Source organism: Salvelinus fontinalis, chromosome 4 (assembly GCF_029448725.1).
Source record: "Salvelinus fontinalis isolate EN_2023a chromosome 4, ASM2944872v1, whole genome shotgun sequence".
NCBI lineage: Eukaryota > Metazoa > Chordata > Actinopteri > Salmoniformes > Salmonidae > Salvelinus > Salvelinus fontinalis.
The window spans coordinates 77,314,329-77,341,574 of record NC_074668.1 but is presented as its reverse complement, the minus strand read 5'-3'; the positions used below and the strand labels follow the sequence as shown (position 1 = coordinate 77,341,574).

Sequence of the window (27,246 nt, the reverse complement as noted above, 5' to 3'; positions counted from 1 at the left end):
TGCTCCTTCCCAACTCGTCAAACTGTAAAATCTATCAAAGTACCAGCAGTTCCATAACTACCGCAGAGCAGTAGACAACACATTACGGAGAGAACACAATAGATAATTACATCAATGGAAAACGTTAAAACACTTCTCACTGTTTAGACTGATCTGACTGCTCTACTACGAGGACACTAAACACTGACTCACTGATCCATGAGCAGCAGGCCCCTGCCTCAATGTGTCTGTCTGTATGTATTTAGTGCTGGCACTGGCAGGTGCATACATTTCTCCACTGAGTCAAAATGACAATGGGTTAGTGATGTAATCAGCCAAATGATACACATAGCATATACAAACTCCAATGTATGCACTGGTGACATCTATATGCAGATGGTTCTTCTTTGCTAGCGCAGACGAAGCTGTTTGACATAAGAGACATTGAAATGGCATCAATACCTAGCTTAGTAGTCTACAAGCAGTTTTATATTATATGCAATTCACCACACAAGGGAAATTATCCGGATTGAGGATGGTTCTGTTGGGGTTGTGCCAATGCCCCATTCTGACCCAAGTTGAAGGCACTACAGTCTGCAGTGCAAGTTGTTACACCCAGCTGTGCGGCAAAGGATGAGACAAGATATTGCCATCAAGTTCACTGTAACTTGCAAAAGCCTGTTTAAATCCACCTTCATGTCTAGCCATGATTGTTTTTTTCCAATTGAATTACATGGAAAAAAGATAACATGTCAGCACTGCTTATTGTTTACCGAATTTAATTAGTTCCTGGCACCGTTCGCCGATGCAAACGGTGCATTCCGAATCAGAACTATCCGACCAAAGCATTGCCAAACAGGCACATGTCGGTAATTGCGTTGTACGGTAGGATAGTGTTCTACTACTAGTCTGAGATACATACTCAGTCTAGAAACTTGGGTTAGGGAATGCCCTACTTACACCCCCAGTAATTTGAATCTTTTTTTAAGCTAGGCTCTTTTCCATAAAAATAAACCTTGCTCAATCTCATGATTACACTGCTTGGTAGCCTACTAAGAGGGAGAACCTCAGATGTTCTTTTTCAGTCTTCCAACAATTTAAACATCTTATGAGTCAAATACAGTAATACTCTCAGATTTTGGGGGCCATATGGGCAAATAAATGCACACCACTCACTATTTCTAATTGTAACATAATATGGTATTATTAGGTGACGAAACACACTGCAGGCTTTCAGATTCCCTGTTTTTGTAGGGAATAAGGGGAAGATTCATCCTGCTTATCTCCCATGGACAGGCCACTGAGAAGCAAAAGAAACCTGATGAGCTGAAAGGGTAAATATTAGGGGGAAAACCCTTGAAACCCCATTCTTAAAAGAGATACTGCTGCATATTTATAAAAACAGCCTTTATTATTTCCATATTAATGGGATCGTTTTTAGATGGACATGTAGTCAGACACTACAAATCTGGTCCCCTATATTTTGATAAATATGCCTATAATAATAAAGGCTACCATTTGGCAAATCAAAAACTGATTTTGGGTTGAAACGATTATTAGATGTGTACTTGAGCAAATATGTTTTATAATGCTCTACAATACAAAAAGGTAGGTCCCCAATTAAAAAGAGGACAAGGGTAAGTTGATTCAACCGTCTTCAAAAGGGATGCGCTTTCACTAGTCTCTGCTCTTCAGACCAGGTCTGTCCAATTCCGGTCATGGAGGGCCGAAACACTTCTGTTTTTTGTTTCTACCTGGTAGTTAATTACACTCACCTGGTGTCTCAGATCTGAATGAGTCGCTGATTATGAGGATGAAAACCAGAATGTTTAGGCTCATTAGGGCCGGAATTGGGCAGCCTTGCACTAGAACGACTGGTTGCCTCCCACAATGTACTACCTCTCTACTTAGTACTTACGTAAAGCGAAGGTGAGCCTGCGATATGTGGTGGGATTTGTAGGCCACATTAAAACCAACATTGTAACGCAGATAAACATACAAAAATATAATTTGAAATGCGCCACCTAAATGTATGCTCAGAAAATGTGACAACTTTTTTACACTGGGGTAGCCTACCACAAAGAGAACATTCCTCTCAGTAGTTTACATCGTATTAACACTTGGGCAAACCCAAATTAAGAATGCGTCTTACCTGTTTGTAGGAAAACGTATACCGGTAGTCTCTAAATATAGAATGAACGTATTCTAGAGACGAATTCTTCTCTTGTCCACTCTGCAATTTAAATTGTAATTCCACTGCGAGCGAAATGTTCTCTGGGTCCCCGTGCGCATAATGCGCGCGCTCTTGAGGGCTTGCTTTTGAATGCGGAAAAGATGTTCATCAAGTAGCTACGGTATACTCACACCCACATGAAGAGCGAACAGAAGATAGTTATACTTGTTTTGCCCCAGCCATTCCCCTCTCATGGATCAACTGATTGTTAGGCGCTTATGAGTTGCACAATTATGTAACAACTGGGGGAATATCAATCAAATGCGTCTCACTGTGTGAAATACAGCTCATCATGGCAGTGAGGGACATCTACTGCCAGTCTACATAGCAGCATTGCACTTTTGTCTTCTGTGCTGCGTGAACACTTTTCCAATAAAATAAAAAATATACTTAAACCACTGACTAGATAAAGCAAGCAACACCTGTCAGGGAAGACACATGTGTTATGCGTGTAAGATGGCACAGTGATGTCATCGGTTGGTAAATGTTAATTACTGCAACTCCAGTGTTTTACCGGTGTGTTTGAGATTTCCGGATGTATTGTAATGTACTGAACAAGACTGGTTCCTCGCATCAATGCCTCTCTCGTCATTTAACATTCAAACAACATGTGCTGTGTTCATACATGCAGCCCAGTTTATTTTTTCCACTCATTGGTCTTTTGAAAAATCACATCAATATATTTTTCAATGACGATTAGATTAGTGCACAAACTATCAGAATTATGCTGCCTGTATAAACGCAGCCCACGTGTCACCCCAGATTGGTGTTGCTTGCATGATTGTCTTCACATTTATTGGTTTAAGTTTAAAAAAAATCTGTTCCCCCAGTGGTTTTTCAAATGTTCCTACTAATGGAGGTACTACTTACCTTCTGCTACCGCTTCCTTCCTGTTAGGGGTGCAGCAATTTACCGTAGGACATTCACCAGGAGTTTCAATTATTGTACTGTGGGTTTTATTGCATGGATTTGAATAGCTGTAGAAACTACAATTTGGATGAGTGGATACAGTTTTGTTGAAGTACTTGCAGTGAGAAGATATGATTACAGATTGTGACGGCACAGATAAGTCATTCAGTGTTCCCTGACTTGTTTCCTAAGTGTCAAATCAAATTCACAGATTAGCAGATATATACTGCATTTAGGTCCAAACTGTACTTTCCCAGGACAATATTTTTTAACCATCTAAAAACGACCAATGTTGTCTAACATATTTGCTAAAATAGTAATTGTAGCTAAAATTAGACATTCCTACTGTGTATAAATGTAATTACAGCCAGTGGATCATCTCTGTTTCCCAACCCTAGTCCTCGAGTACCCCCAACAGTAACCATTTTTATTGTAACCCTGGACAAGCACACCTGATTCAACTAATCATCAGGCAGGTAGCCTAGTGGTTAGAGCTTTGGGCCAGTAACCGAAAGGTTGGTGGATTGAGTCCCCGAGCTGACAATGTAAACATCTGCCATTCTGCCCCTGAGCAAGGCAGTTAACTCACTGTTCCCCAGGTGCCGAAGACGTGGATGTCGATTATGGCAGCCCCCGCACCTCTCTGATTCAGAAGGGTTGGGTTAAATGCAGAAGACACATTTCAGTTGAATGCATTGTTGTACAACTGACTAGGTATCACCCATTCCCATCAAGCCCTCAATGAGTTGTCAAGGGCAACAACAAACCTGTGTACTGTTGGGGATCCTCGAGGACCAAGGTTGGGAAACAGTGATTATCTAGTGCGCAGACAGTGCATTCGGAAATTACTTTTTCCACATTTTCTTAAGTCAGCCTTATTCTAAAATGGATGTTTAAAAAGAATTGACACACAATACCCCATATTATCAAAGCAACATTTTTGTTTTTAGAAATTTTTGCTAATTTACAAAAAAATAAAACAAATACCTTATTTACATAAGTATTCAGACCCTTTGCTACGAGACTCGAAATTGAGCTCAGGTGCATCCTGTTTCCATTGATCATCCTTGAGATGTTTCTACAACTGGGAGTCCACCTGAGAGAAATTAAATTGATTGGAAAGGCACACACCTGTCTATATAACGTTTGACAGCAAGTCAGAGCAAAAACCAAGCCATGAGGTCGAAGGAATTGTCTGTAGAGCTCCAAGACACGATTGTGTCAAGGCACAGATCTGGGGAAGGTTACAAAAACATTTTTGCAGCATTGAATGTCCCCAAGAACACAGTGGTCTCCATCATTATATGGAAGAAGTCTCTTCCAAGAGCTGTCCGTCCAGCCAAACGGAGCAATCGGGGGAGAAGGGCCTTGGTCAGGGAGGTGACCAAGAACCCAATGGTCACTCTGACAGAGCTCCAGAGTTCCTCTGTGGAGATGAGAACATTCCACAAGGACAACCATCTCTGCAGCACTCCACCAAATCAGGCCTTTATGGTAGTGGCCAGACGGAAGCCACTCAGTAAAAGGCACATGACAGCCCGCTTGGAGTTTGCCAAAAGGTACCTAAAGTACTCTGACCATGAGAAACAAGATTCTCTGGTCTGATGAAACCAAGATTGAACTCTTTGGCCTGAATGCTAAGCGTCACGTCTGAAGGAAACCTGTTACCCTCCCTACGGGGAAGCATGGTGGTGGCAGCATCATGTTGTGGGGATGTTTTTCAGTGGCAGGGACTGGGATACTACTCAGGATCGAGGGAAAGATGAAGAGCAAATAACAGAGATCCTTGATGAAAACCTGCTCCAGAACGCTCAGGACGTCAGACTGGGACGAAGGTTCACCTTCCAACAGGACAACGTCCCTAAGCACACAGCCAAAACAACATAGAAGTGGCTTCGGGACAAGTCTCAAAGTCCTTGAGTGGCCCAGCCAGAGCCCATACTTGAACCCGATCAAAAAGCTCTGCACAGACCTGAAAATAGCTGTGCAGAGACTTTCCCCATCCAACTTGACAGAGCTTGAGAGGATCTGCAGAGAATATGGGAGAAACTACCCAAATACAGGTGTGCTAAGCTTGTAGCATCATACCCAAGCAGACTCTAGGCTGTAAATCGCTGCCAAAGGTGCTTCAACAAAGTACAGAGTAAAGGGTCTGAATACTTATACGAATACGTATGTAAATGTAATTTCAGTTTTTGCTTTGTCATTATGGGGTATTGTGTGTAGATTGAGGGGGGATGACAATTTAATTAATTTTAGAATCAGGCTGTAATGTAACAATGTGGATAAAGTCAAGGGGTCTGAATACATTGACTATGACGCTGAAGAAAAGGTCTAAATGCAGGTGCCAGCTGTGAAGAGTCGAGTAATGCCACCATCTACAGGTTAGTTGTGGAACTGCAATCAGATGTTGACATACCGGACATTTCAGCTAGGGGTTGTTGACCCCTTTCCCAAAGAGGTGTTTGTTTGCATTATATTCTGAACAAAAACTCAGCTCCCTTTTAAAGTAGACCAGCCACATATTAAAACAAAATGCCACAAAACAGCAACATTGGTACTGCACCTGACCAATTATACTTCCCCAATATCCCACTAGTCCCATCCAAATATAAGATACAAGAATATGGTCTCTAGTGTTAATACATATAACATGTATAGTACTATATATTCATATCATTAATAGAAAAATACATGAACAAATACAAATTGTCATAATGGGTAAATTATCAAAGGGAAAAGATTACCTCCCACACCTATGGATCTTTGACATATTTCAAGGGGAGAATTTTTCTAAAATCATTATGTCCTCTAACCGTAATTCTATGAGTCTGGGAGAACCTCTAAAAACCGTCGCTGTTGTTGTAGTATAGAGCTGTGTGTATGAATGAGTGATTTGTCCCCAGCCAGCCAGTAATCTATAGGGCTGTGTGTGTGCATGTTACCTGACTAAGGCATACTGCTAACGCTGTTAGTGCATCCCAAATGGCACCCTATTCCCTATTTAGTGAAAGTAGTGCACTATATAGGAAAGGGGGTACAATTTGGAAAGAAGCCTGTCAACACATTGAGAGAGCAGCCAAGTAGAAATAGAATGCTGATGATTTATGTTGGCAATGGAACCCAAACCTGCCACTACTCAGATTAGCAGGCAAATGTGCACATCTACATTTGCCTTGAATCACTATTATCCGGTAAAAAAGTCAAACAATTTTTATGAAATTTTTTTCTCAAAAGATTTCCGCATGTTTGTCTTTTTTTGTACAAATCTTTGTATAATCTGATTACACAACCAAAAAATAACCGCCCATCAAAAAAAACAAAATTATCGTATCCACTTACAGATTGCATTTTGGGTTTTAGTCTTTCAATCTGTGTATTTTTTTTCTTCTTCAATATAACATTTTGTACATTTTTGTTATTTGTGTATTTTATTCTTTTTTTTCTTCTCTTTTTTTACTTTTCTTGCTGAAGTTCGTTCACCAGCCAAGTTCCAGGTATTGCTTGTCAAAATCTACATTACTTTCCAGACACTTATTCCTCCAAAACACCAGATGGTGCTATGGTAAAAGGCAAGATTTGTAGGTACTGGATGTGGTGTGTAGCTCCACTGTAGAACATGTTTATGTCAAGGAAGAAAATGAGCATTTCTTTCAAGAACTAAGCCCCAGCATTTCCCATTTCTTTTTTTGGGATATTTTTCAGCTATAAAAAGATGCGTGTCGCTTGAGAGAAGGAAGATCCTTAATACTACTCCTCAGTCAGTATGTGGTCTGGCAGCAGAAGTGGGACAGTCAGGCTGTCAGTCTGTTGCAGAGCAGACCAAGACGGCCCTATCTGCAGAGGTCCTGGGCCTCGGAGTGCTGCTGAGGTTTCCTCTTCTTGCTGTTGCCCTGGTAGTGTGGCTTGCTGCTCGGGTGGCTCTTGATGTTGGATGAGGACGAGTTCTGCTGGACGTGGTGGGTGTTTTTACTGGACGAGCGGAACAACCTGGCCTGGGAAACAAGACAGACACACACCTAGTTAGATCAGTAAACAGATCACTAGTAGGCCTATATGTGCCATTGAAATGTAAAATCTAAAAGATTATCTATGTACCGACAGTGTTGTAACGCTCAGGTCATAAAAGTTCAAGGCATTTGTAGGTACAGTAACAGTTTTTCAGTGGTTGACTTAGGTTTCGTCAAGCTGACCCTACCTTGCCCCCCTTGTTGTCAGTAGGAGTGCTGGTGGTGTGCCTCTGTGTTCTGTGATTGGTCACGCCACCTGAGGATTCTCTGTGGGCGCTGGAGCCCCGCCCAGGCAGTTGCTTCACTGTCTTAGAGGGCGTCCCGTCAGAATCCTGGGGACAACCAATCACAACTCAGTAAATCAGGTCAGCAACAAATGGGTGGTTCACATTAAATGTAGTGTTAAGAGTTGATTTCCTCAGGTATTGTGGTTTTAGTGGTGTGTTTGAGTGTAACAAAACTCACAACGTCGCTGGAACTGGATACCGTGGAGGATGAGGATGACGCTAATGAGGAAGAGTTGGAGGAGGTCTTGCTGCGAGATGCAGTCACCTCCTCCGCCAGGTTGTTGTTGCACTCGTCCAGCCGCTGAGGCTTCACTAACAGTGTGACATCATTTCCTACAGCAACAGCACATGGACAAACAGTGGTAAGACAGTGTGTGTTTTAGATCGACTAAACAGCAGTCGGACTTCACTGATCTACAAATCACCTTGGATCCCAAACTACTTAAAACGTAATTAAGATGACCAATTTTACACCTTGTCTTACTGAAACTGATCCCTTCAAACACACTGACTATCAACTCGGTAGATCTGTGACCGTGTCTAGACTCACAGTAGTACTGTGAAAACATACCATTCAGGGCAGGTTCATTTTGAGACTGTGGTCCCCAGAGCTTGGTGATCCAGTCCCTGTATTCAGCCACTTCCTGGGTCACCCGAATTATTCTGCCGAGTATACTGGAGGAAAGAAAATAGGACATATCTGATTAGAAGAACTTGTTTGCAGTAGTTCAAATAGAGTATTTAGTAAATAACTTAAGATTTTTTAAGATAGCAGCCAAGGAATGTGAGCGCGGTCGTTGGTTAAAGCGAGCCCTAGCTCACCATCTCCTCACCTCTCAGACTCGTTGTTGGGGTAGTACTTGGCGATGGGCGATACGGCGTGGTTGAGCACTATGTAGGCATAGTCAAAGGCCTGCTTCACCTGCAACACACCGTATGAGCTGCGGCCAACGTCGTTATCTGCAGGAGGCAAGAGGCATGCTTAGATCATCTCTATTTGGGAAGAGTGACAGATTTCAGACATTGTCTGATATTGAGCTGACTTTTTAGCCTTTGCTATGGGCACCTGGGACCCCTAGCCGTCTTATTCATGCCCGTTAAAGTGTGTGATTCTTAGGTTTAGTGTCATCAGTAGTTGACTGATGTTACAGATCTTGAGCATCACAGTGCAAAAATGAGGTATCACCTGGGCAAGTGCACCCATGCTGAATGGAAGGCCTTGTTACCTGGGGCTAGGGGGTCCTCAATGAAGAGCATGGAGGGCCTGTAGAGGTCAGTGCTCTTCTGAACCTCGTCTTTGGCCACGTAGCTGCCGCCATCTTTGATCCGGATGCCCGTCTTCAGGTAGTTGAAGTGGCGCCCATAGAGCTCAAAGAACTCTATAAGGAGAACGCCCACGTTGGCATTGGGGCTGCACGCATCTTCTCTGTAGTGAAGCTGAAATACAAGGGCAGAGGATAAGAGGTCAATTGCATAGAGGAACAAGCCAAATCATCTTAGTTTACTGAATGAGAAAGACTTAAAATGTGTCAAAAGTCTATTATAGACAGTAAATTAGTCTAATGTTAGATGCAATCTATCCTGCACTGTGTGTGTGGGCTACTTGAGAGAATAGCAGAGATAAGAGCAGAAGTCTCTCACCTGCAGGAAGCTGACAGCCATAAGGAAGAGGCTGTAGGAGCCGATCCCTCCAGTGAAAACCTCATTCAGATCCCTCTGGAGAAGGAACTGCTTCAGCACCAGAACCAACTTCGGAAGCACTGGGTATTTCTTATGGATAAAAGAAACATGTGGTTATGGTTAAACCCATGGTTATGGTTATAGTGCCCTCTAGCGGGGAAAGTTTCAAACTAGGACATTGGGTATGGCTGGATTGAGGGACTGAGGAGACGTAGTTAAGTGTATTAGCTACCAACACCTCCGTCAGAACCCAAAGAACCTGACAAATATACAACAATCTATGCGTGCTAACTTTCAAGCCTGTTTCATCAGCTAGCTCTTTTACCGGACTGCATTAGGTAAAAGCAATGTACCCTAAATAAGAGATGCCTGCTTCACTTACCTTTTTGTAGTCTTTGATGAGAAGGGCAGCGTTAACTCCGTTCTTCACATTGAAGCTGATGTCCACCTTCACCTCTGTGCGGAAGTCTGTCAGCTTGATGATGGGTACCTGGAACAATAGAACATAGTGATGAGGATGGATTTACACACACTGTCACCCGAGGCAATGACACACTGCACGGTTAGTATGCATGCACAACATGCGGATGACTCAACACTATACACGTCAGCTACTACAGCGACTGAAATGACTGCAACACTTAACAAAGAGCTGCAGTTAGTTTCATAATGGGTGGCAATGAATAAGTTAGTCCTAAATATTTCCAAAACTAAAAGCATTGTATTTGGGACAAATCATTAATTAAACCCTAAACCTCAACTAAATCTTGTATTGAATCATATGGTAATGAGCAAGTTGAGGAAACTAAACTGCTTGGAGTAACCCTGGATTGTAAACTGTCATGGTCAAAACATATTGACAAAGCAGTAGCTAGGATGGGGAGAAGTCTATCCATAAAGCGATGCTCTGCCTTCTTAACAGCACTATCAACAAGGCAGGTCATACAGGTCCTAGTTTGGTCACACCTGGACTACTGTTCAGTCATGTGGTCAGGTACCACAAAAAGGGACTTAGGAAAATTGCAATTGGCTCAGAACAGGGCAGCATGGCTGGCCCTTGGATGTACACAGAGAGCTTATATTAATAATATGCATGTCTCCTGGCTGAAAGTGGAGGAGAGATTGACTTCATCACTACTTGTATTTGTGATAAGTATTGACATATTGAATGGACCGAGCTGTCTGTCTAAACTACTGGCACACAGCTCGGACTCCCATGCATACCCCCCAAGACATGCCACAAGAGGTCTCTTTACAGTCCCCAAGTCCAGAACAGACTATGGGAGGCACACAGTACTACATAGAACCAACTACACGGTACTCTATTCCACATCAAGTAACTTATGCAAGCAGTAAAATTACACTTAAAAAACCAAAAATTCACCTTATGGAACAGCGGGGACTGAAGCAACACAAACAAAAGGCACAGACACATGCATACAAACACACGATAACGTACACACTATACACACACTTACACAAGGATTTTGTGTTGTAGATATGTGGTAGAGTAGGGGCCTGAGGGCACACACTTAATATGTTGTGAAATCTGGTGTAAATGTATTGTAATGTTAAAAATAAAAAATGTATAACTGCCTTAATTTTGCTGGACCCCAGAAAGAGTAGCTGCAGCCATAAATACAAATACAAACATACCGTGGCCTTGTCCAGCACTTTGATGGAGTTCCCGTCAGTTACGTTTTTCTTCCGTAGGGCCTCTTCCAGGGTCCAAAGGGGCAGGTTTTCCCAGTTCCCAAACACCACCAGATCGATGTCACTAGGAAGTGGAGTAAGTAGTAGAGGTCAGAGCAACATCACATTCGGATCTGAAGAGAGGACTCTCCAGTTCACTTTCACACACAGCTTATTGTCACTAATCCAGAGTCCCCAGTTACAGTGTGTGTGTGTGTGTGTGTGTGTGTGTGTGTGTGTGTGACGTCGGAGCAGAGAGCAGTCTGGCTCGTCAAGAAACAAGGTTAAAAAAGGCTTTGGATCAGCAGTGCTAAAATTACCACAGCCATAATCCCAAAAAACAAAGGCAAATAATTACACAATGGCCAGCCACATTCTCCATATAACCACTCACAAAGGGGTGAATTCTGAACAGAGTTAAACGTGCGGAAATGTAACATTATTCCCTTTTTATGCACTTCTCTCTATGCGTATGTATTCTGACCTTGAACTTAAAGGAAAACTCCACCCAAAAACGATATTTTGGTATTAGTTTCATTAGTTCATTGTTGTTATAGTCCCAAAATGTTTAGCATGTCAGCAATCAAGTTTAAGATGTATAACTTAAAAAATACAAACATTTAGCCGGTATGATGCATTTTGCCTTATATGATGCAAACACAGCATCATATGATGCAAAATGCATCATATTGACGTTACGCAACTGAATAAGGCAAGTCTGAATACCAAATACTGATTAGTGTGTAGGAAAGGCCTAAGAGCTTATCCACTTGGAACAGAAGTCAGTTAAACATCTGGCTTTGATTTACATGTGGTTGAGTTGTCACCTAGCATAAATTAAATAAGTGAAATGAACAAAAACAATCACCTGTCATTGAATTTAGGTTAATAAAGAAATTCCTTTACGTTGATTACTTTTTCAAAATAAAATTAAATGTTTGTTGAAATTACGTGGAAACAATGTTGATTAAACCCGTTTTTGCCCAGTGGGTAATTTTTGTAGTTTAACCCCATCAGTCCCGAGAGCCCAGCAAAAATCTGCTTTTCATTTATCATACTTTCATTTATCTGCATGTCCAGCCCTTATACAATGCCTTTCGAAAGTATTGAGAACCCTTAACTTTTTCCCACTTTTTGTTACGTTACAGCCTTTTCTAAAATGGATTACATTTGAAAAAAATCCTCAGCAATCTACACACAATACCCCATATTGACAATGGGAAAACAGGTATTTAGACATGCTTAGAAATGTCTTAAATTAAAAACTAAAATACCTTGTTTACTTAACTATTCAGACCCTTGGAATTGAATTCAGGTGCATCCTGTTTCCATTGATCATATTGAGATGTTTCTACAACTTGGAAGTCCACCTGTGGTAATTTCAATTGATTGGACATGATTTGGAAAGGCACACACCTGTCTATATAAGGTCCCACAGTTAACAGTGCATGTCAGAGCAAAAACCAAACGAGGTTGAATGAATAGTACGTAGAGCTCCGAGACAGGATTGTGTCTAGACACAGATCTGGGGAAGGGTACCACAACATTTCTGCAGCATTGAAGGTCCCCAAGAACACAGCGGCCTCCATCATTCTTAAACGGAAGTAGTTTGGAACCACCAAGACTCTTTCCTAGAGCTGGCCGCCCGGCCAAACTGATCAATCGGGGGAGAAGGGCCTTGGTCAGGGAGGTGACCAAGAACCCGATAGTCACTCTGACAGAGCTTCAAAGTTCCTCTGTGGAGATGGGAGAAACTTCGAGAAGGACAACCATCCCATCAACCATCTCAGCACTCCACCAGTCAGGCCTTTATGAAAGGCACATGAAAGCCCGCTTGGAGTTTACCAAAAGGCACCAAAAGACTCTCAGACCATAAGAAACAAGATTCTCTGGTCTGATGTAACTAAGATTAAACTCTTTGGCCTGAATGCCAAGCGTCACATCTGAAGGAAACCTGGTACCCTCCCTACGGTGAAGCATGGTGGTGGCAGCATCATGTTGTGGGGATGTTTTTCAGTGGCAGGGACTGGGAGACTAGTCAGGATCGAGGGAAAGATGATCGGAGCAAAGAACAGAGAGATCCTTGATGAAAACCTGCTCCAGATTGCTCACAACCTCAGACAGGTGCAAAGGTTCACCTTCCAACAGGACCACGACCCTAAGCACACAGCCAAGACAACGCAGGAGTGGCTTCGGGACAAGTCTCTGAACGTCCTTGAGTGGCCCAGCCAGAGCCCGGACTTGAACATCTCTGGAGAGACCTGAAAATAGCTGTGCAGCAACGCTTCCCATCCAACCTGACAGAGCTTGAGAGGATCTGCTGAGAAGAATGGGAGAACTCCCAAATACAGGTGTGCCAAGCTTGTAGCATCATACCCAAGAAGAGTCAAGAATGTAATCGTTGCCAACGGTGATTCAACAAAGTACTGCGTAAAGGGTCTGAATACTTATGTAAATGTCATAGCAGTTTTTTTTTTTTCATACATATGCAAAAATGTCATAAACCTGTTTCTGCCTTGTCATTATGGGGTAGTGTGTGTCGATTCAGGGGAAAAAAACAATTGAATCAGTTTTAGAATAAGGCTGCGACCTAACAAAATGTGGAAAAAGTCGTGGTCTGAATATTTTCCCGAAGGTACTGTATTTAGCCTCACAATGAAGTGTTTTAATTTGACAAAACCGTTGCATCTGAGTTTAATCGACAACTGTTTAAAAAAAATAAAAAATCTGCCTGAGGGAAAACCTGATTAAAAAAATTATATGAATGCAGTAAGTATAGAAATTGTTTTTCACTTGGAAATGAATATCTAACTAGTCAGTGATAACTGTGTGGAGTTTGTGACCGCAACTGAGTTTATTACAGTATTATAGAAACTATGTCCTGGGATTTCCTATGATCTTCTATGCAGAAGAACCCCTTACCTTCTAACGGCGCTTATGAGCATCAGAGAAAAACATAGATGGCTTTTAATAGTTTGTAGCTCAAACCATTTGGACTCAAGACATTTCGGTAGATCAGACGAAATCAAATGGTACAACCCAGAAGTCCGTATCTCAAACAAACACTGTTTAAAAGTGGTTAGAAGTCCAAAACACACCAGCGATAAGGTGGGACTCATTGGGTTATGGGTCAGTTTACACTTACTAATGTTGCGCGGGTCAGCTGTTTGTTCACCCGCACCCGCCCTCTATTGCTAATAACCCATCCACAACCGCCCAAGTACATGTGAAAAAGTGAATCTGAGGCCCGCAACCGGCCCTAACCCGGATTTATTAAGGTGTTGTTTCCTCTTTATTCAACCCGCCACCCCCCCGCACAATATTTCATAACCCTAAACCCGACCGCCCCGCAGGGTCTGCGGGTTATGAGTCAACCCGCATATCACCAACACACTATAAGAGAGATTACGATAGGAAGCCGATTATGTACTCCATTACCTGAATCAAATAGCTTACCTGGTTGGCAGATAGAGGCCCGTGCTGAAACTCCCAAACACTTGAACCTGTAACACAAAGTCAAATATGTTATTCATTGATTTCACTTCTCAATCAGATAAGCCGAGCTATACATTAGCTTTGAACTGATACAATGGCAGTTAATTTGTTAGAAAATAAAGAAAAATGATTTGATGTCTGTCATGTCACATGATATGCTGCTTGCCTGTGTCAACAGTCTGATACTTGGAGACAGGTGTCAACTAAAGCAATAAAAATATTATATTTATGCTAAGTGGGGAGGGAGTCTAACATGCATCAACTTATTTCACCTTTTATGCAAGTCGGTGCAGTCATTATCTGACAACCATGCAATGTTCTTGGGGGCAAAAAATGGGAATTGAACAAACCATTACTACTGTAGTTATGAGAACAAGGATAAAATTATGCTTTAAACCCCAACGGTTTGGACAAAAAGAAATGAAATAAGCATTTAATTTAATGCGTCCAGATTCCAGACAAATATCCCGCTTTATCTGAGCTTTGTGGGCATTAACCAATGTCACATCACATAACAGTATTTCACATTGGTTCTGAGGGCTCAAAAATAGCCTTTGCTTAAGCCTTAAACCAGCCATTATTCCCTCCTGGGCTGAGCTCCTGCCTGAACCGACCAAGGAGTTTAAAGCCTGGGCTCCAATCTGCTTACTAGAGGCAGGGCATGTGATTGTGATGTGGGTGGGTGGAAATGAGAGGGGTGATGGATTGCCACTGTGTGGACGAGTTCCAATTCCAGTGAGGGGGAACACACATCCACACAGGTCCCCAAGGTGAACTTAACTCATGGCTCGGCTCTACTGTATAAAGAGCTAGTGGTTGTCACTTACATTATCGAGAGACGGAGTGAAATTAGAGAGGGAGAGAAAGACATGGTGGCCGCCTCCTAGACTAATTATTCAGCTATCTGGTGATTCACAGTTGTTCAGTTCACCCAGTCACAGACAGGTCTCGTATTGAGTGTGTGTAAGAGGTCAGGTGATTGCTGGGAGTCTTAGTCCTGATCTTGTTGTGGACAGGATATTAACTGCTCTCCTGCCTCAGTGGATAGAGTAAGAGGTAGGAGAGGTACCAGGAACAGCAGTGGGCTTTTCTGTCTAGCTCAGGGATGGGCAACTGTTTTACATTTCTTTAGATCAATTCCTGTGATACTACACAATTCTCCATGGGACAGAGAAAAATGTGCAGTTTCACAGCAAATTCCCTGTAATTCTACATATTTTGCCATAGGGTGAAGAAATTAAATGTTTTTATATGATGTCTGAGTGAGAGTGACTAATAAAATCTATGGGGGCCCCCCGGTTGGTAATTCGACCATGATTACTACAAGATGGCAGGCCACTAGACATTTTAGCTGACATGGGCTAATTGAGTTACTGTCAGTGAGACATAAGAGAACTGCTGATGTACAACCACATTTAGAAATTGCACTTTGTGTTTTCTACTATTCCAACTCAACAGTAAATTGAGACCCAGACTGAGTTCCTAAACTAAAAAAGTGATCCGCAAGCCTACAAAACAGCAGTTGTCCATCCCTGGTATAGCTTGTAAAGCTGAGAGCAGACACACACACAGCCCTATCAGCAGGCTCAAAGTCAGCAGGAATAAGGACACCTGGAGCACTGTAGATTACAGGCCAAAATATAACACAGCAGAGAGATAAGAGCGGACCGACCAGGCGCTTTCACAAATGGCTGCTGGTCACACGCTCCACCATATACGGCCTGTCTTTCATCATTACAGCTCAGCCTATAGGGAAAGAAAATCACTCTCTCCTACAGAGTCACGACTCCTTTCAGACAGCTATAGAGCCAGCCAGAGAAAGACTAGAAAGATGTAAAGACAGCATTTCTACATAGAGCAGCAAGTTATCATGCCGTCTCTAGCAATGAAGGGAATTTGTAAAATGAGGGAACAGGAGATTGTGAGAATCTCAAGCAGCCTGCTCTGTGGGTGAGACCTGTCTGTGTAGCTAGAAACCACTTCAATTCCAAACCTTTGCTCTGCCTGTCACTTCTGGTAGTTGGTGTTGGCTTTTATGAAAGCATGAACTCTACATGGTTGCAATATTTATTTGAACGATGACCCGTATTAGCCTGGGCCCAAATCTTTTCAACTATGTTAAATTTTCAACAACCAGAGGAGTTTGCTGAACACCAATAATGGTCAAACAGATCTGGGACCTGGATAGACCTGTATGGGCTTAGGACTGGAATTGTAGCGATGCGAGTGATCTCTTACGTCAGCAGTGGGCCACAGGTCTTTGATGACCCTCTCGATCCTGTCCACCACCTCCATCCTCATTCTCTCCTCCTCCGCCCGAGGAGACATGTGCTTGTAGAAGTCATTGATCTCCTCATGGAGCCTGCAGAACACAGAAAACAGTGTTAGGGGGGGAGACAGAGACTGAGCGAGAGAAAGGGAGAAAGTAGCATGGTCATGGGGATAGTAGGATAGAGTCTGAAACAGATCAAAATACACTGACAAAGATTGAAAGCAGAATATATTGATTGAAGGCAGAATATATAGTAAGATAATAATCTAAATAAGTCTACAATACAATTGATGGGGTCTACAATACAGTACATATTTTATTATGCCAGTCAACGCAATTTGTTAACAACTTTCACAGATAGCTCACTGAACAGCCACCAGAGACAATTACCCTGCCCTACAATCTAATGAAATAGTGAAAACAGAAATGACACTTCCTCAAACACACTAGGTGTTCGTGAGGAGTTAATTGCAAAGCATCATCATTACATAAACTGGCTTCTTTACTGGAGACGTGTTATGTTAAAGGGTAACTGCCAACACCTGTGTGCCAACAAACTGTAATCAAGTAGCATCTACTGAAGACGGGAAGAAATGCATTAACTACAGCATTATGACAGACAGGCTGACGTGTGAGAAAAGATCACAAAGCCACCATAATGCAATACATCTACACCTTTGGTACAAATCATAGGGCATATTCCCACAGTTCTTCACTGGTACCAAAGCAGTTGGCATAAATGTAATGTCCCTTGCCTGATTAAATAGTTTGGGAGGACAATGCTAATAAGTACAAGTGTTGCTGTCCTTGAGTTAAAAATGGGTGCTTAAATCAACAAATCGACTTTACTAAACAATAAACACTCACCTTGGCCCCGATAAGTCTGTCAGGTAAACTTGGTCCTTGACTGGGTGGGTATGAATGCCAGGGCTCGTTTAGGGAGACCAGAAACTGTGGCAACTGTCAGATACATTACACAATGGCACAGAGACAAGACCGTGACTGGGCCAGTAATTGACTGACTGGGGTTATTTCTGCCTGCAATTCACCCTGCTGTCTGACTATTATTAAAGCTGCAGATTGACCAACACACCCACCCACAGGGCCTAGACCAGAGGCTATATCAATAACACTAAAGACTGGGTCACACAAACATTCACACGTGGTACTGATTGCCACCCACACACACACAGTGCGGCCTAAGCCAGCTTCCACCTCAACCTTTGACCCAACCAACACACGTCCTTGTTGTTCCAAACTCTACTGGTTAGCTCTTGTATGTTCTGGCCAGTGCTTAGTGTGGGGACAGGAAACGGAGCAGAATGGAGAGAAATCAAGCCAGTCATGGGGGATTGGAGCAGACAACACGTGGACACTAGGTCTAACACTCAGTGACCAACCAACACAGTAAGGCCGTAGGGAAACTCAGTCATCGGAGGATAAAAAACTTATTCTCTTTCCTTATCTTACAATGGAAACTCTACTAGCTTGAGTTGAATATCAAGCTGCACAAACAGCATTATGATTGTGAGTAGAGCAGAGGCAGCAGTCCTGTTGTGTGAGGAGCTGTAATGTGAGTGAGCACCACATACTGGGGGGGGGGGGTGTACTAGAGGCCAGGACACCAGAGGGCTGGGCTGGGGCTGTCGTGGACTGGCATTGGAGCAGGTCACTCTGCCCTGGCTGCCCCTTTACTGGGTCTGCTCACACACACACAATCCCAGTCACCCACAGGGCCATGTAAACACAACACAGTACCCAGCCAATGACAGGCCTGCAGCACAGCTTCCTTTGGCAGGAAAATCAAAGAGAGAGTGGGAAAGAAATGGTAGCTACTTCTGAGCCTGTGTACCCGAGAGGGCTTAGCTGTGAGAAACACTAGTAGCTACTGTAGAGGATGCAGCCTGCTTCTCATTTGGGTAGCGCTCTATGGAGCGCTGCGTTTTAGATAAGTCTTCCCTGGCGCTTACAGTAGTCTGTTTTTCGCCTAATCCTCATCGACACCCAGACAGACATTCCTGGTGTAGCAGCCAGGAGTCCAACTAAAGGGCCCTGACCCGGTTAAACCCCAGCCGACAGCCGCCCCAATCACCAGCCTGTCTGTTGGCCCAATCTACACAGCAGTCCAGCCAGCCAGACAGTCATGCCAGTTCAATGCCATCAGTCCCTGGGTAGAAGTACTCCTCCCTGATGTGATGATACCAGGCCTTTCAAGCTACATCACTGCAGGTGTTCATCCTCAAACAATGATCCCTTTATATTCACACAGAGGAGTGTATCACACAGCTTGTAATATAAACAATAGGCTGCTAAACTAATCTAACTTCTACACCTTTCCTCACCCAAGCACCAGCCTCTCCCATTTTAAGTAGGCCAAGCTAACTCCTCAGGGCAGGCCCGGTAATTGTGTGTGAAGATACCCACCATGAGGTTCCCTATCCTGAGGTACCATGAGCTGTTTTTCTGGACGGGCCAGGGCCTCACATTACAGTGTATTCTGAGGTGACTGAAGCGGAGCACTATGCAGGGGATTCCTTCCTTCTCTTTCTATTTGTCTCTTCATTTCTGGTGTTGGTCAGACTGACATGAGAACAGGAGTTTAGTACCTTCAACACATAACACACACAGGCAGCAACAGGCCCACAGATACGCTCTGCAGAGACAACCTGGCTGACAGCATTCATCACGCCCAGCCAGTCACTGCAACAAAGACTGCACCGTGAACACACCTAGAGTCAACATAGCAAGGTATGACTATAGTGGGAACTAGTGATGGGGGAAAAAATCTATACAAAAACATCTAAATTAATGACAGATTTAATTCTGACTATTTTGAGGAAGTATATACTGGCTACAGTGTCTCAACATGACCAAACAGTACTATTGCCGTTTGCTTTTCAAGCAAAGGTCTTTTAAAAGAATATGTGAGCACATTGTATTGTGTGTCTGCCAGTCTCCTAGCAAATGTAGTTGTCTCACACTGCCGGGCTCCTACACTGTGCTTATTACAAACAAAAAGCTGTGCCAGAGTCAGTTTCATTTCAGAGAGTCAGCCTAAGTATAGGCTCTCTATTCCAGCTCAGACCAGTGGTGCTGCTAAGTTTCATTTCACAGCAGCAGTGTCTGACTGGCTGTCCATGTGAGAGGAGAATGGGTTTCGTTTCAGGGCTAAGCCACATCGCCTCGTCACCCAGGGAACCGGCTTAGACCAGGGGGAGCAGCCCAGTGCCTCTGGAGCATGTGACAAGCAAAGAGCAAAACTAGGCAAACCCATTTGGGAGCCCTGGGTTTGGAGGAATGGCTTTGCAACGGAAACAGGCAACATCTTTTCCAAGATATAGATACTGTAGTGTACAACTGAGCAGCAAGTGCCAGTAGGTTTCTGAGGCAGCAGAGTAGGTGTGGTGGAGGAAATATGTCTTCATATGAAAGAGGGGGAGGACCATAACATCAGGGTCTCATCTGCAAGTTCACTGTTGCAGTGGCAGACTGGTACTGCTTATTGACCAGCTGCTCAGATGGACTGACAGTATAAAGGTGTGTGAGAGTCAGAGGGCAGGGCATGTGTCTTGAGTTCAGACACAGGCAGTAAAAGACAGAGGAGGGAAATCAAACTGCCAAAGTGCCTTTGAGAAAGGAGAGGGTTCGCTGGCAGATGGCTTTTCGAATGTGCAAGGCCAGCCCCCTGGTTTAGAATGGCCTATACCGAACAGCATTAGAGCAACCAGCTATAAATACTGCAGAAGGACCAGGGACAGAAATAACAGGGTACTGTACCATGCCCATGTTTCATAGCGCTGCCAGAAACAGTGAGAGACATGTCATCCAGCAGGCATTCTCTTCACGTGAACCTGCAAAAACTTTCCTCACTCACTGCTTATTAGGCAGTCCCTCTGTTGGCAGTGCTACATGTGTAAATATGCCACTCACACAAAAACATGAATAGGCTAGCCTATGAGTGACAGGGCCAGCAATACGCATAGTCACACACACACACACACACACAGAGGAAAGGATGTCAACCCAAACCATACACTGAACATAAGGTGGCCAGTTCATTAAGCTTTCATCAATGCCTGACTTATCCTCCAGCAGCACTACAGTGGCTCAGACTTGCTACCATAACCAGAGGATTTGAGTTGAAGACAAGCAATGGCTACGAGGACCCCAGTTGTCCATGATCGTTAGTGACCTGCTTGACCTCAGTGGAGTTATCTGGCACACACTAGCTGCAGTTGAAACCATGTGTTTAGTGCTGAAAAAAAAGCTCCCGGCACCACAGGCTCCAAAACATCTGGCGTGCTGGAAGTCCAGCCATAAACACTAGACTACACTTACAATACACCATCCTCTTCAATTAAAGCCCTAAGGCTCGATCCACCATAACATCTAGGCCTATATTCAGCAGTACAGAGACCCATGGACAGACACAGACATCAAAAGAACAATATGATCTTTATTAGTTGGGCTGCTAGATCTTGGGCTACCCCAAATACAATCTGCAGACACACTGCTAACAGATTTGAGCCATTAGCACTAGGCTAAACATTAGCAACAAGAGTCTAGTCTACTCAAACTCGTGTGTTTGGTGTAAACGTACTGCATGTCATGTCCTCTGATCGCCGTGACAATTTCCACTCCATCTGAGCTCACAGGCTAGACTCCAATCACTGCATGACCCTAGTCTGCCTGTCAACCAAGTCCTCATGGCTCCTCCCACTGAGGCCTTTTAAAAAAGAGCCAGGATGCAACATGTGAGTGGCAACCTATCAGACAAGCATAGAGATCTGTGGTATACAGGTTGCATATTGAGTTCATCAAGACTGGAGTAGAGAAAAGAGCACACGGTGTGCTTTTCATCATTAGTCACATGGCATGTAGTGACGCATGTACCTAGGTAGGTCTCTCTTAATCTGCCTGGTTGAAAGGCATTTATACAGGCTTATGAAAATGCAATTGCCAGAAATGTTTAAATACTGACCGTGAAAAGAGATTTCAAACATGCAATTACCATAATTTGAACAACAGAAACGGCCTCAAAAAACACAGCAGTCTCCAAACTTATTGTCAAACAGTACAACATTCACAAAATAAATATGATTGTCTTTCAGTATTGAATTTGTATGGGCTGTACTAAAACAAGAAACAATCTACCTAACTAGCTACCGCATATGCTGTTCAGATTACATTAACTCAACGGCTTTCAAATTGGCCAGAAGGGGAGAACATATCAATTAAAAAACATTCCTCTTTAAGCACATGGGATGGCTGAGATACAGAGGGTTTCCCACACGTGCTGGTAGAGAGAAGGGTATATTACCCACAGTCTAAAGGACCAGCAGCATGTATAGCTCTCTGCAAGTCCTAGCCTCACCACCTGGCTGTATGCCAGAAAAAGGGGGGGGTGGGGGGGGGGGTGCAAATGCCTTTTCTCAATTAGATTTGCAAGACATGTCAAAGACAAAATTATAAGTAGCATGTCATTTTAAAATGTTTTCTCCTTCAAGAAAACAATAGCTGATTCAAAGGGGGTGTGGCAGATTTCAAAACTCTTCCGTGAAGGACTCAGGTAGGATACACTTGTGTTTGTTTCCTCGCCTAAAGGAGGCTATCGAGGAGGACCATCTTCCGTTTGCCTACTAACGAAATGACAAACTCAATGACAAACTCAATGACCGCTTACCGGGTCACGGAGGAAAAAGATGGAGGACGAACATTTGCCCAAACGAGAAAACGCCATTGATATCTCTAACAGCCAGTACAGTACAGACCGAGCCATAGCTCTATGAGTGGTGCTGTGTTGGGGTAACAAGAGGTGATATCTGAAAGCTGGAGCTGTGGGACTTGGATCATAAATCTCAGAGATGGTTCTAAAAACAATAATGTGCCTATACTGATAGTCACCGAGAGATTAGCAGCACATTTAGATGGCCCATGGGGTCAACATTGTACAAAACTAATCTGGCACTGTGTGACCCCTGACCTCAACATATAGGACCACGGCCAGGGTTGTGTTCAATAGCACACAAGTAGGGCAAAAGGTAATGAAACAAACATTTCTTATTGGTCAAGTTCAAATAGTCTCTCCCTGTTTCACTCCATTTTGGGAAGTTTTCTTCTGTTTTGTGCCTAGTGAACACAACCTAGGTTTTTCCACAGCTAGTTGTGTGTGACAGCACAGTGCAGCCATACAAATACTATTTTAGGCAGTCCACTCCACTCACACACCAATAACATTTCTGGGTCTTTCACAACAACTTTTGTTTCAGTGAATTAGAGGTGGCACAACGCCATTGCTGTTCCAGAGCTCATTGGATAGAGGGCTCTGTGACATCAGAGAAAGAGCTCAGGTTTCTCTCCTGGAGGGGCGGGTTTGTTTTGGGAGAGCGAAGCCAGGACATGCTCAGCGTGTGCTGCATGTAAACACAGCACCCCTTATACAGAGCGGCTGGACCTTCTGGGCTCAACCGTGCAGTCCAACAACTCTGCACGCATACACACACCTACACCCCTATCCACCCTATCCCCACCCCCGCAACCAACAACAGTGCCTTACTCGTCCAAAGAAAATCGTTACTCTTCTCCCACCCGTTTCTTTCCCCTCCCCATCAAATTGTTTAACTAATGCAAAATCAACCTCTTGACTAATGCGAGCCTGAATAGGCGATCCCTCAGGTATCACAAGCAAAGGAAAATGCACCTGAGGCCTCCCGGGTGGCACAGTGGTCTAGAGCACTGCATCGCAGTGCTAGCTGCGCCACCAGAGTCTCTGGGTTCGCGCCCAGGCTCTGTCGCAGCCGGCCGCGACCGGGAGGTCCGTGGGGCGACGCACAATTGGCATAGCGTCGTCCGGGTTAGGGAGGGTTTGGCCGGTAGGGATATCCTTGTCTCATCGCGCTCCAGCGACTCCTGTGGCGGGCCGGGCGCAGTGCGCGCTAACCAAGGGGGCCAGGTGCACGGTGTTTCCTCCGACACATTGGTGCGGCTGGCTTCCGGGTTGGAGGCGCGCTGTGTTAAGAAGCAGTGCGGCTTGGTTGGGTTGTGTTTCGGAGGACGCATGGCTTTCGACCTTCGTCTCTCCCGAGCCCGTACGGGAGTTGTAGCGATGAGACAAGATAGTAATTACTAGCGATTGGATACCACGAAAATTGGGGAGAAAATGGGATTAAAAAAAAAGAAAAGAAAAAAAGAAAATGCACCTGAATGTGAATCACTTCCCAGTCAGGGAATTGGGGAAGAAAGCTAATGAAACATTTCCACAACCAGAGATTAGAAGCCTGAAAAACACTCTCTGAAAGCGATACTATCAATTGGCAGATATTTAGGCTTTACATGTATATATTGTGAAATATATGTTCATGATGCAACTCAGTAACTAAGCATTGTGAGCAGAATAAGAACCAGGAGTGTGGGAGACAGAGCCTGGTTGTGACTGTGATCCAGGCTGTATAGTAAAGGTTGGGGTATTAAGAGTAATCACTAAGGAATGTCCTTATGCAAACAGTGTGCTTCATATTACTATAAATGAGGATCAGCTTAGCTAAGACTTTGCTCTGGGCTCTTGCATGTTGCTAGCCTACGCTTGTCAGGCACGTAGAAGAGAAAAACAACACGCCTCTACACCTCAGCCTTTAAAACAACACCCCACCCACCTCAGGACTTTTCTCTAGTTTAAACTAGTAAGAACTGCATTTCTGAAATAGCTGTCACACAAAATTTCTGTAACACTAAGATTATATAAACTAATTGGTCAATGTGTTTTTTTAAGACAGACCTGGTCCTTTATACTTGGACGAATAAACAGAGGGGGGACTCAGGCAAAACAACAGTGATAAGATAAGGCATTTGGATGGTTGTAAAGCAGCACATTTCATTTCAGCAGTGTCTGGGGAAATATCCTCTGTCATTACAGAGAAAATGGTTACAGTAACCTAACCTCTATATCTGCTTGTACCAACCTGACATATCATAATCAGTAAGCTAGTATAGCCAACCTATATGAAAGACAGAGTGTACTCGGGGCTCCTGAGTGGCGCAGCGGTCTAAGGCACTGCATCTCAGTGCTAGAGGCGTCACTACAGACCCTGGTTCGATTCCAGGCTGAATCACAACCGGCCATGATTCGGAGTCCCATAGGGCGACGCACAATTCGCTCAGTGTCGTCCAGGTTAGGGTTTGACCGGGGTAGGCCGTTGTAAATAAGAATTTGTTCTTAACTGACTCACCTAGTTAAATAAGGATTAAATAAAAAATACTATACTAAGAGACTCTACTAAGAGGTCTGGACCTTTACACCTGGGAGGGTATACTTGCCCTGTAGCTACACGGCCACAAGCCCCCCTGACTGTCCCTAATAACTACATTTGTGTCAGAAGTGGGACAATCTGTCAACTCTCAGGCCTTTACTTACGGAACACTTCGAGAGAAGGGAAATAGTTCAGCCTACACATGTTGTGTACTACGGCTTCTGGCCAAGATTGCTGACCCTTTAAGATACATGTTGTGCATTTGCCCAATTTAGAACTCACTGATGTCACCTCGCTTTTCCACAGTCATTAAGAAATAGACACCATTTCCGAATTGCAACTTGGGGTTGTGGTTTGATGTGGGCCTGTTATGTTTGCTATATGTACTCTGACAGTTATCGTTGTTTGTTCCTATTCACTCACAGTAGCTAAGGTATCCCCAAACATCCACCCTATTATGACTTTGGCTAAAGGATTAAATTGTGTTTGTGATGCCTAAATGAGCTCTGAGGAGGTGTGATTTGGAGAGAAAAAAACACGCTGTTTAATAAAGAACAAGTATTGTTCCTTCAACATAACATTGTCTCACGTAAAGAAGTCAGAGGCGATGCATGCTAAAGAATGGGTTTCTTCAATCTCGCAAATCTGAATTTGGGAAAATACTGACTATGACCAAAAGTATCCTATTTACACCTTTTAGTACATTTTGGAATTAGAATAGATGCTTCTGACTTATATCCACCAGAGAAGTTGTTTTTTCGGTTTTAATTGCTGCAAATAGGCAACAGTGAAACAGACGAGAAATACCAGCATTAGTTAGGTAGGCTTAGCCTGACAGTCAGTCACATGTCAACTATCAAGAAAAGAGTTCTGCATTGACTTGACTATGGTTACTGCTCAGTACTCGTGCTTTTAACTAAATGTCATTCGGATTAGATTTTTTTTGTTTAGCTCGTCAGTGTAGTGAACACATGCAGATGTTGGCAACCACGAGGTAGCTAGCTACCAAGGTAATAAAACAGGCTGCTGGATGTAACTAACTAACTAGCTAGTTAACATTGACTGTCCCATTGCTTTCGACTGACCTTAGCCGGTTAGGAACGTCCCCCAACATAATGGATTATGACGCTTGACGGTCAAATCGGCACGCCTAAATATGGCTATGATGTCTAACCATAGGAATATGTGCGCTCACTTCACCAGCCAAGTTAGCTGGCTGGCTAGTTGTCTAAACAACTAACGTTAGTGTGGCAGAGATATATAACGTTAGCTAGATAACACGTGATTTATGATTAACTTGTAACGTTATAAGAGCTAGCTAACGTTACTAGTAGCTAGTTTTGATGTGTCATTTTGTTTCTTACCCCAAGATTCCTTCAGAGTAGTTCTTGACTTTCCATGGTGTTCCCGTGTAACCACAGCCTCCGGTCTCGAGGCTACTGTTGAATCCATAAGTGCTAGCCTTGTTGTCTCTTTTCCTTTTGTTGGGGTGTCCTGAGACCCCAGAGCCCACTTGCCCCCCTCCGCTGCCCCTCCCCAACGATGAACGGTTGTTGTGGTTGTTATTAGCTTCCAACGGAATAAAGTCTCGTTGTTCGACCACATCTATGTCTTTCGTTGAGTTGGACATTCCCTTGTTCCTGGGTTCGCTGTTAGTGACAGCTCCGTTCTTGTTCGAGATCACGTTACCCAATGTCCCGTTGATGTTCGATTTCGTACTGACGCTTGACGTGCTAGACAAACTACCCGTGTTACAGTTGTTATTGAAGTACAGATTCCCCAGTCCTTGTGTTGTTTCCCAAATCTGCATCCACAGGCTGTTGGCTGGCCCTCGTTGTTCTGGCTGAAACCAAGCGATTCTTGGATCCATCAAACGACAGTGCAAGCACACTGCCCCAGAGCAAGGCTCAGTTCGTGTAGCTAAAGCTAGCCAGGTAGCTAGCTAGCTAACCTCACTCGTAAGCTTAACAGCGGACTAACGTTAGATATGAAGGTTACTTCAAATTGCTATAAAATATCTAAATCTGCTATCCATGAATTAAAACGACTATTAGATACTACTATTATTAGACAGTAGGTGTCGTGTTTAATGAAAGAATGTTGGCAAAGTTTGGATTCAAGAATGAAGGAAACGTGCAACCATTGCCTATCGAAGCGATTTCTGACCCTTTCCTTCTGATTGTGGGTCCTCAATGGCGGACACTGCGCAGCCGCAGATTCGCACAGAGTGAAATGGTGATTCGAAAAGGGCGGAGAAAGTGTCGTTCTTACGCAAGAGCAGAACATGTTACCTGTTGCGTAACAATGGGCGATTGATGAATTATTTTCACATGAGAACATGAGGTACACACACTGAAATAAGTCTGTGGGAGGTTTGTAATAAAATAAAATAAATGCCAAGATAGACCTAACTTAAATGGTTACTTCATGTCATGACAGGATA

The 27,246-nt window shown here is 43.6% G+C and overlaps 2 protein-coding genes across 7 annotated transcripts in view; both read right to left on the bottom strand.

Annotated features, from left to right (window-relative positions):
* LOC129854461 (adenylate cyclase type 2-like) overlaps positions 1 to 2,499 on the bottom strand; it is a 97,693-nt gene extending 95,194 nt beyond the window's left edge. For 3 of the 6 annotated variants that reach the window (XM_055921522.1, XM_055921525.1, XM_055921526.1), the window contains exon 1: positions 2,132 to 2,499. The gene's annotated coding sequence lies outside the window, so the exon portion shown is untranslated. The remainder of the gene's footprint in view (positions 1 to 2,131) is intronic. The other 3 variants (XM_055921524.1, XM_055921527.1, XM_055921528.1) reach the window with 1 other exon arrangement.
* Positions 2,500 to 3,151: 652 nt separating this feature from the next.
* LOC129854457 (terminal nucleotidyltransferase 4B-like) lies at positions 3,152 to 27,015 on the bottom strand. Its single transcript, XM_055921517.1, has 12 exons — positions 26,168 to 27,015; positions 16,524 to 16,647; positions 14,247 to 14,293; positions 10,755 to 10,875; positions 9,481 to 9,588; positions 9,060 to 9,188; positions 8,645 to 8,855; positions 8,252 to 8,378; positions 7,990 to 8,093; positions 7,597 to 7,751; positions 7,320 to 7,463; positions 3,152 to 7,116 (listed from the first exon to the last, which is right to left on the bottom strand). Exons 1-12 carry the CDS (start codon positions 26,671 to 26,673, stop codon positions 6,955 to 6,957), a joined length of 1,938 nt encoding a protein of 645 aa, XP_055777492.1. The 5' UTR covers positions 26,674 to 27,015; the 3' UTR covers positions 3,152 to 6,954.
* Positions 27,016 to 27,246: the final 231 nt, after the last annotated feature.

Bases quoted from the DNA above. Each gene is read 5' to 3' on its own strand.
- LOC129854457 (XM_055921517.1), bottom strand. From the start codon at position 26,673: ATGGATCCAAGAATCGCTTGGTTTCAGCCAGAACAACGAGGGCCAGCC. The intron at 7,464-7,596 runs GTGAGTTTTGTT...GGTTGTCCCCAG, and splicing joins TATCCAGTTCCAGCGACGTT to GATTCTGACGGGACGCCCTC. The intron at 7,117-7,319 runs GTAGGGTCAGCT...CTTGTTTCCCAG, and splicing joins CTGACAACAAGGGGGGCAAG to GCCAGGTTGTTCCGCTCGTC.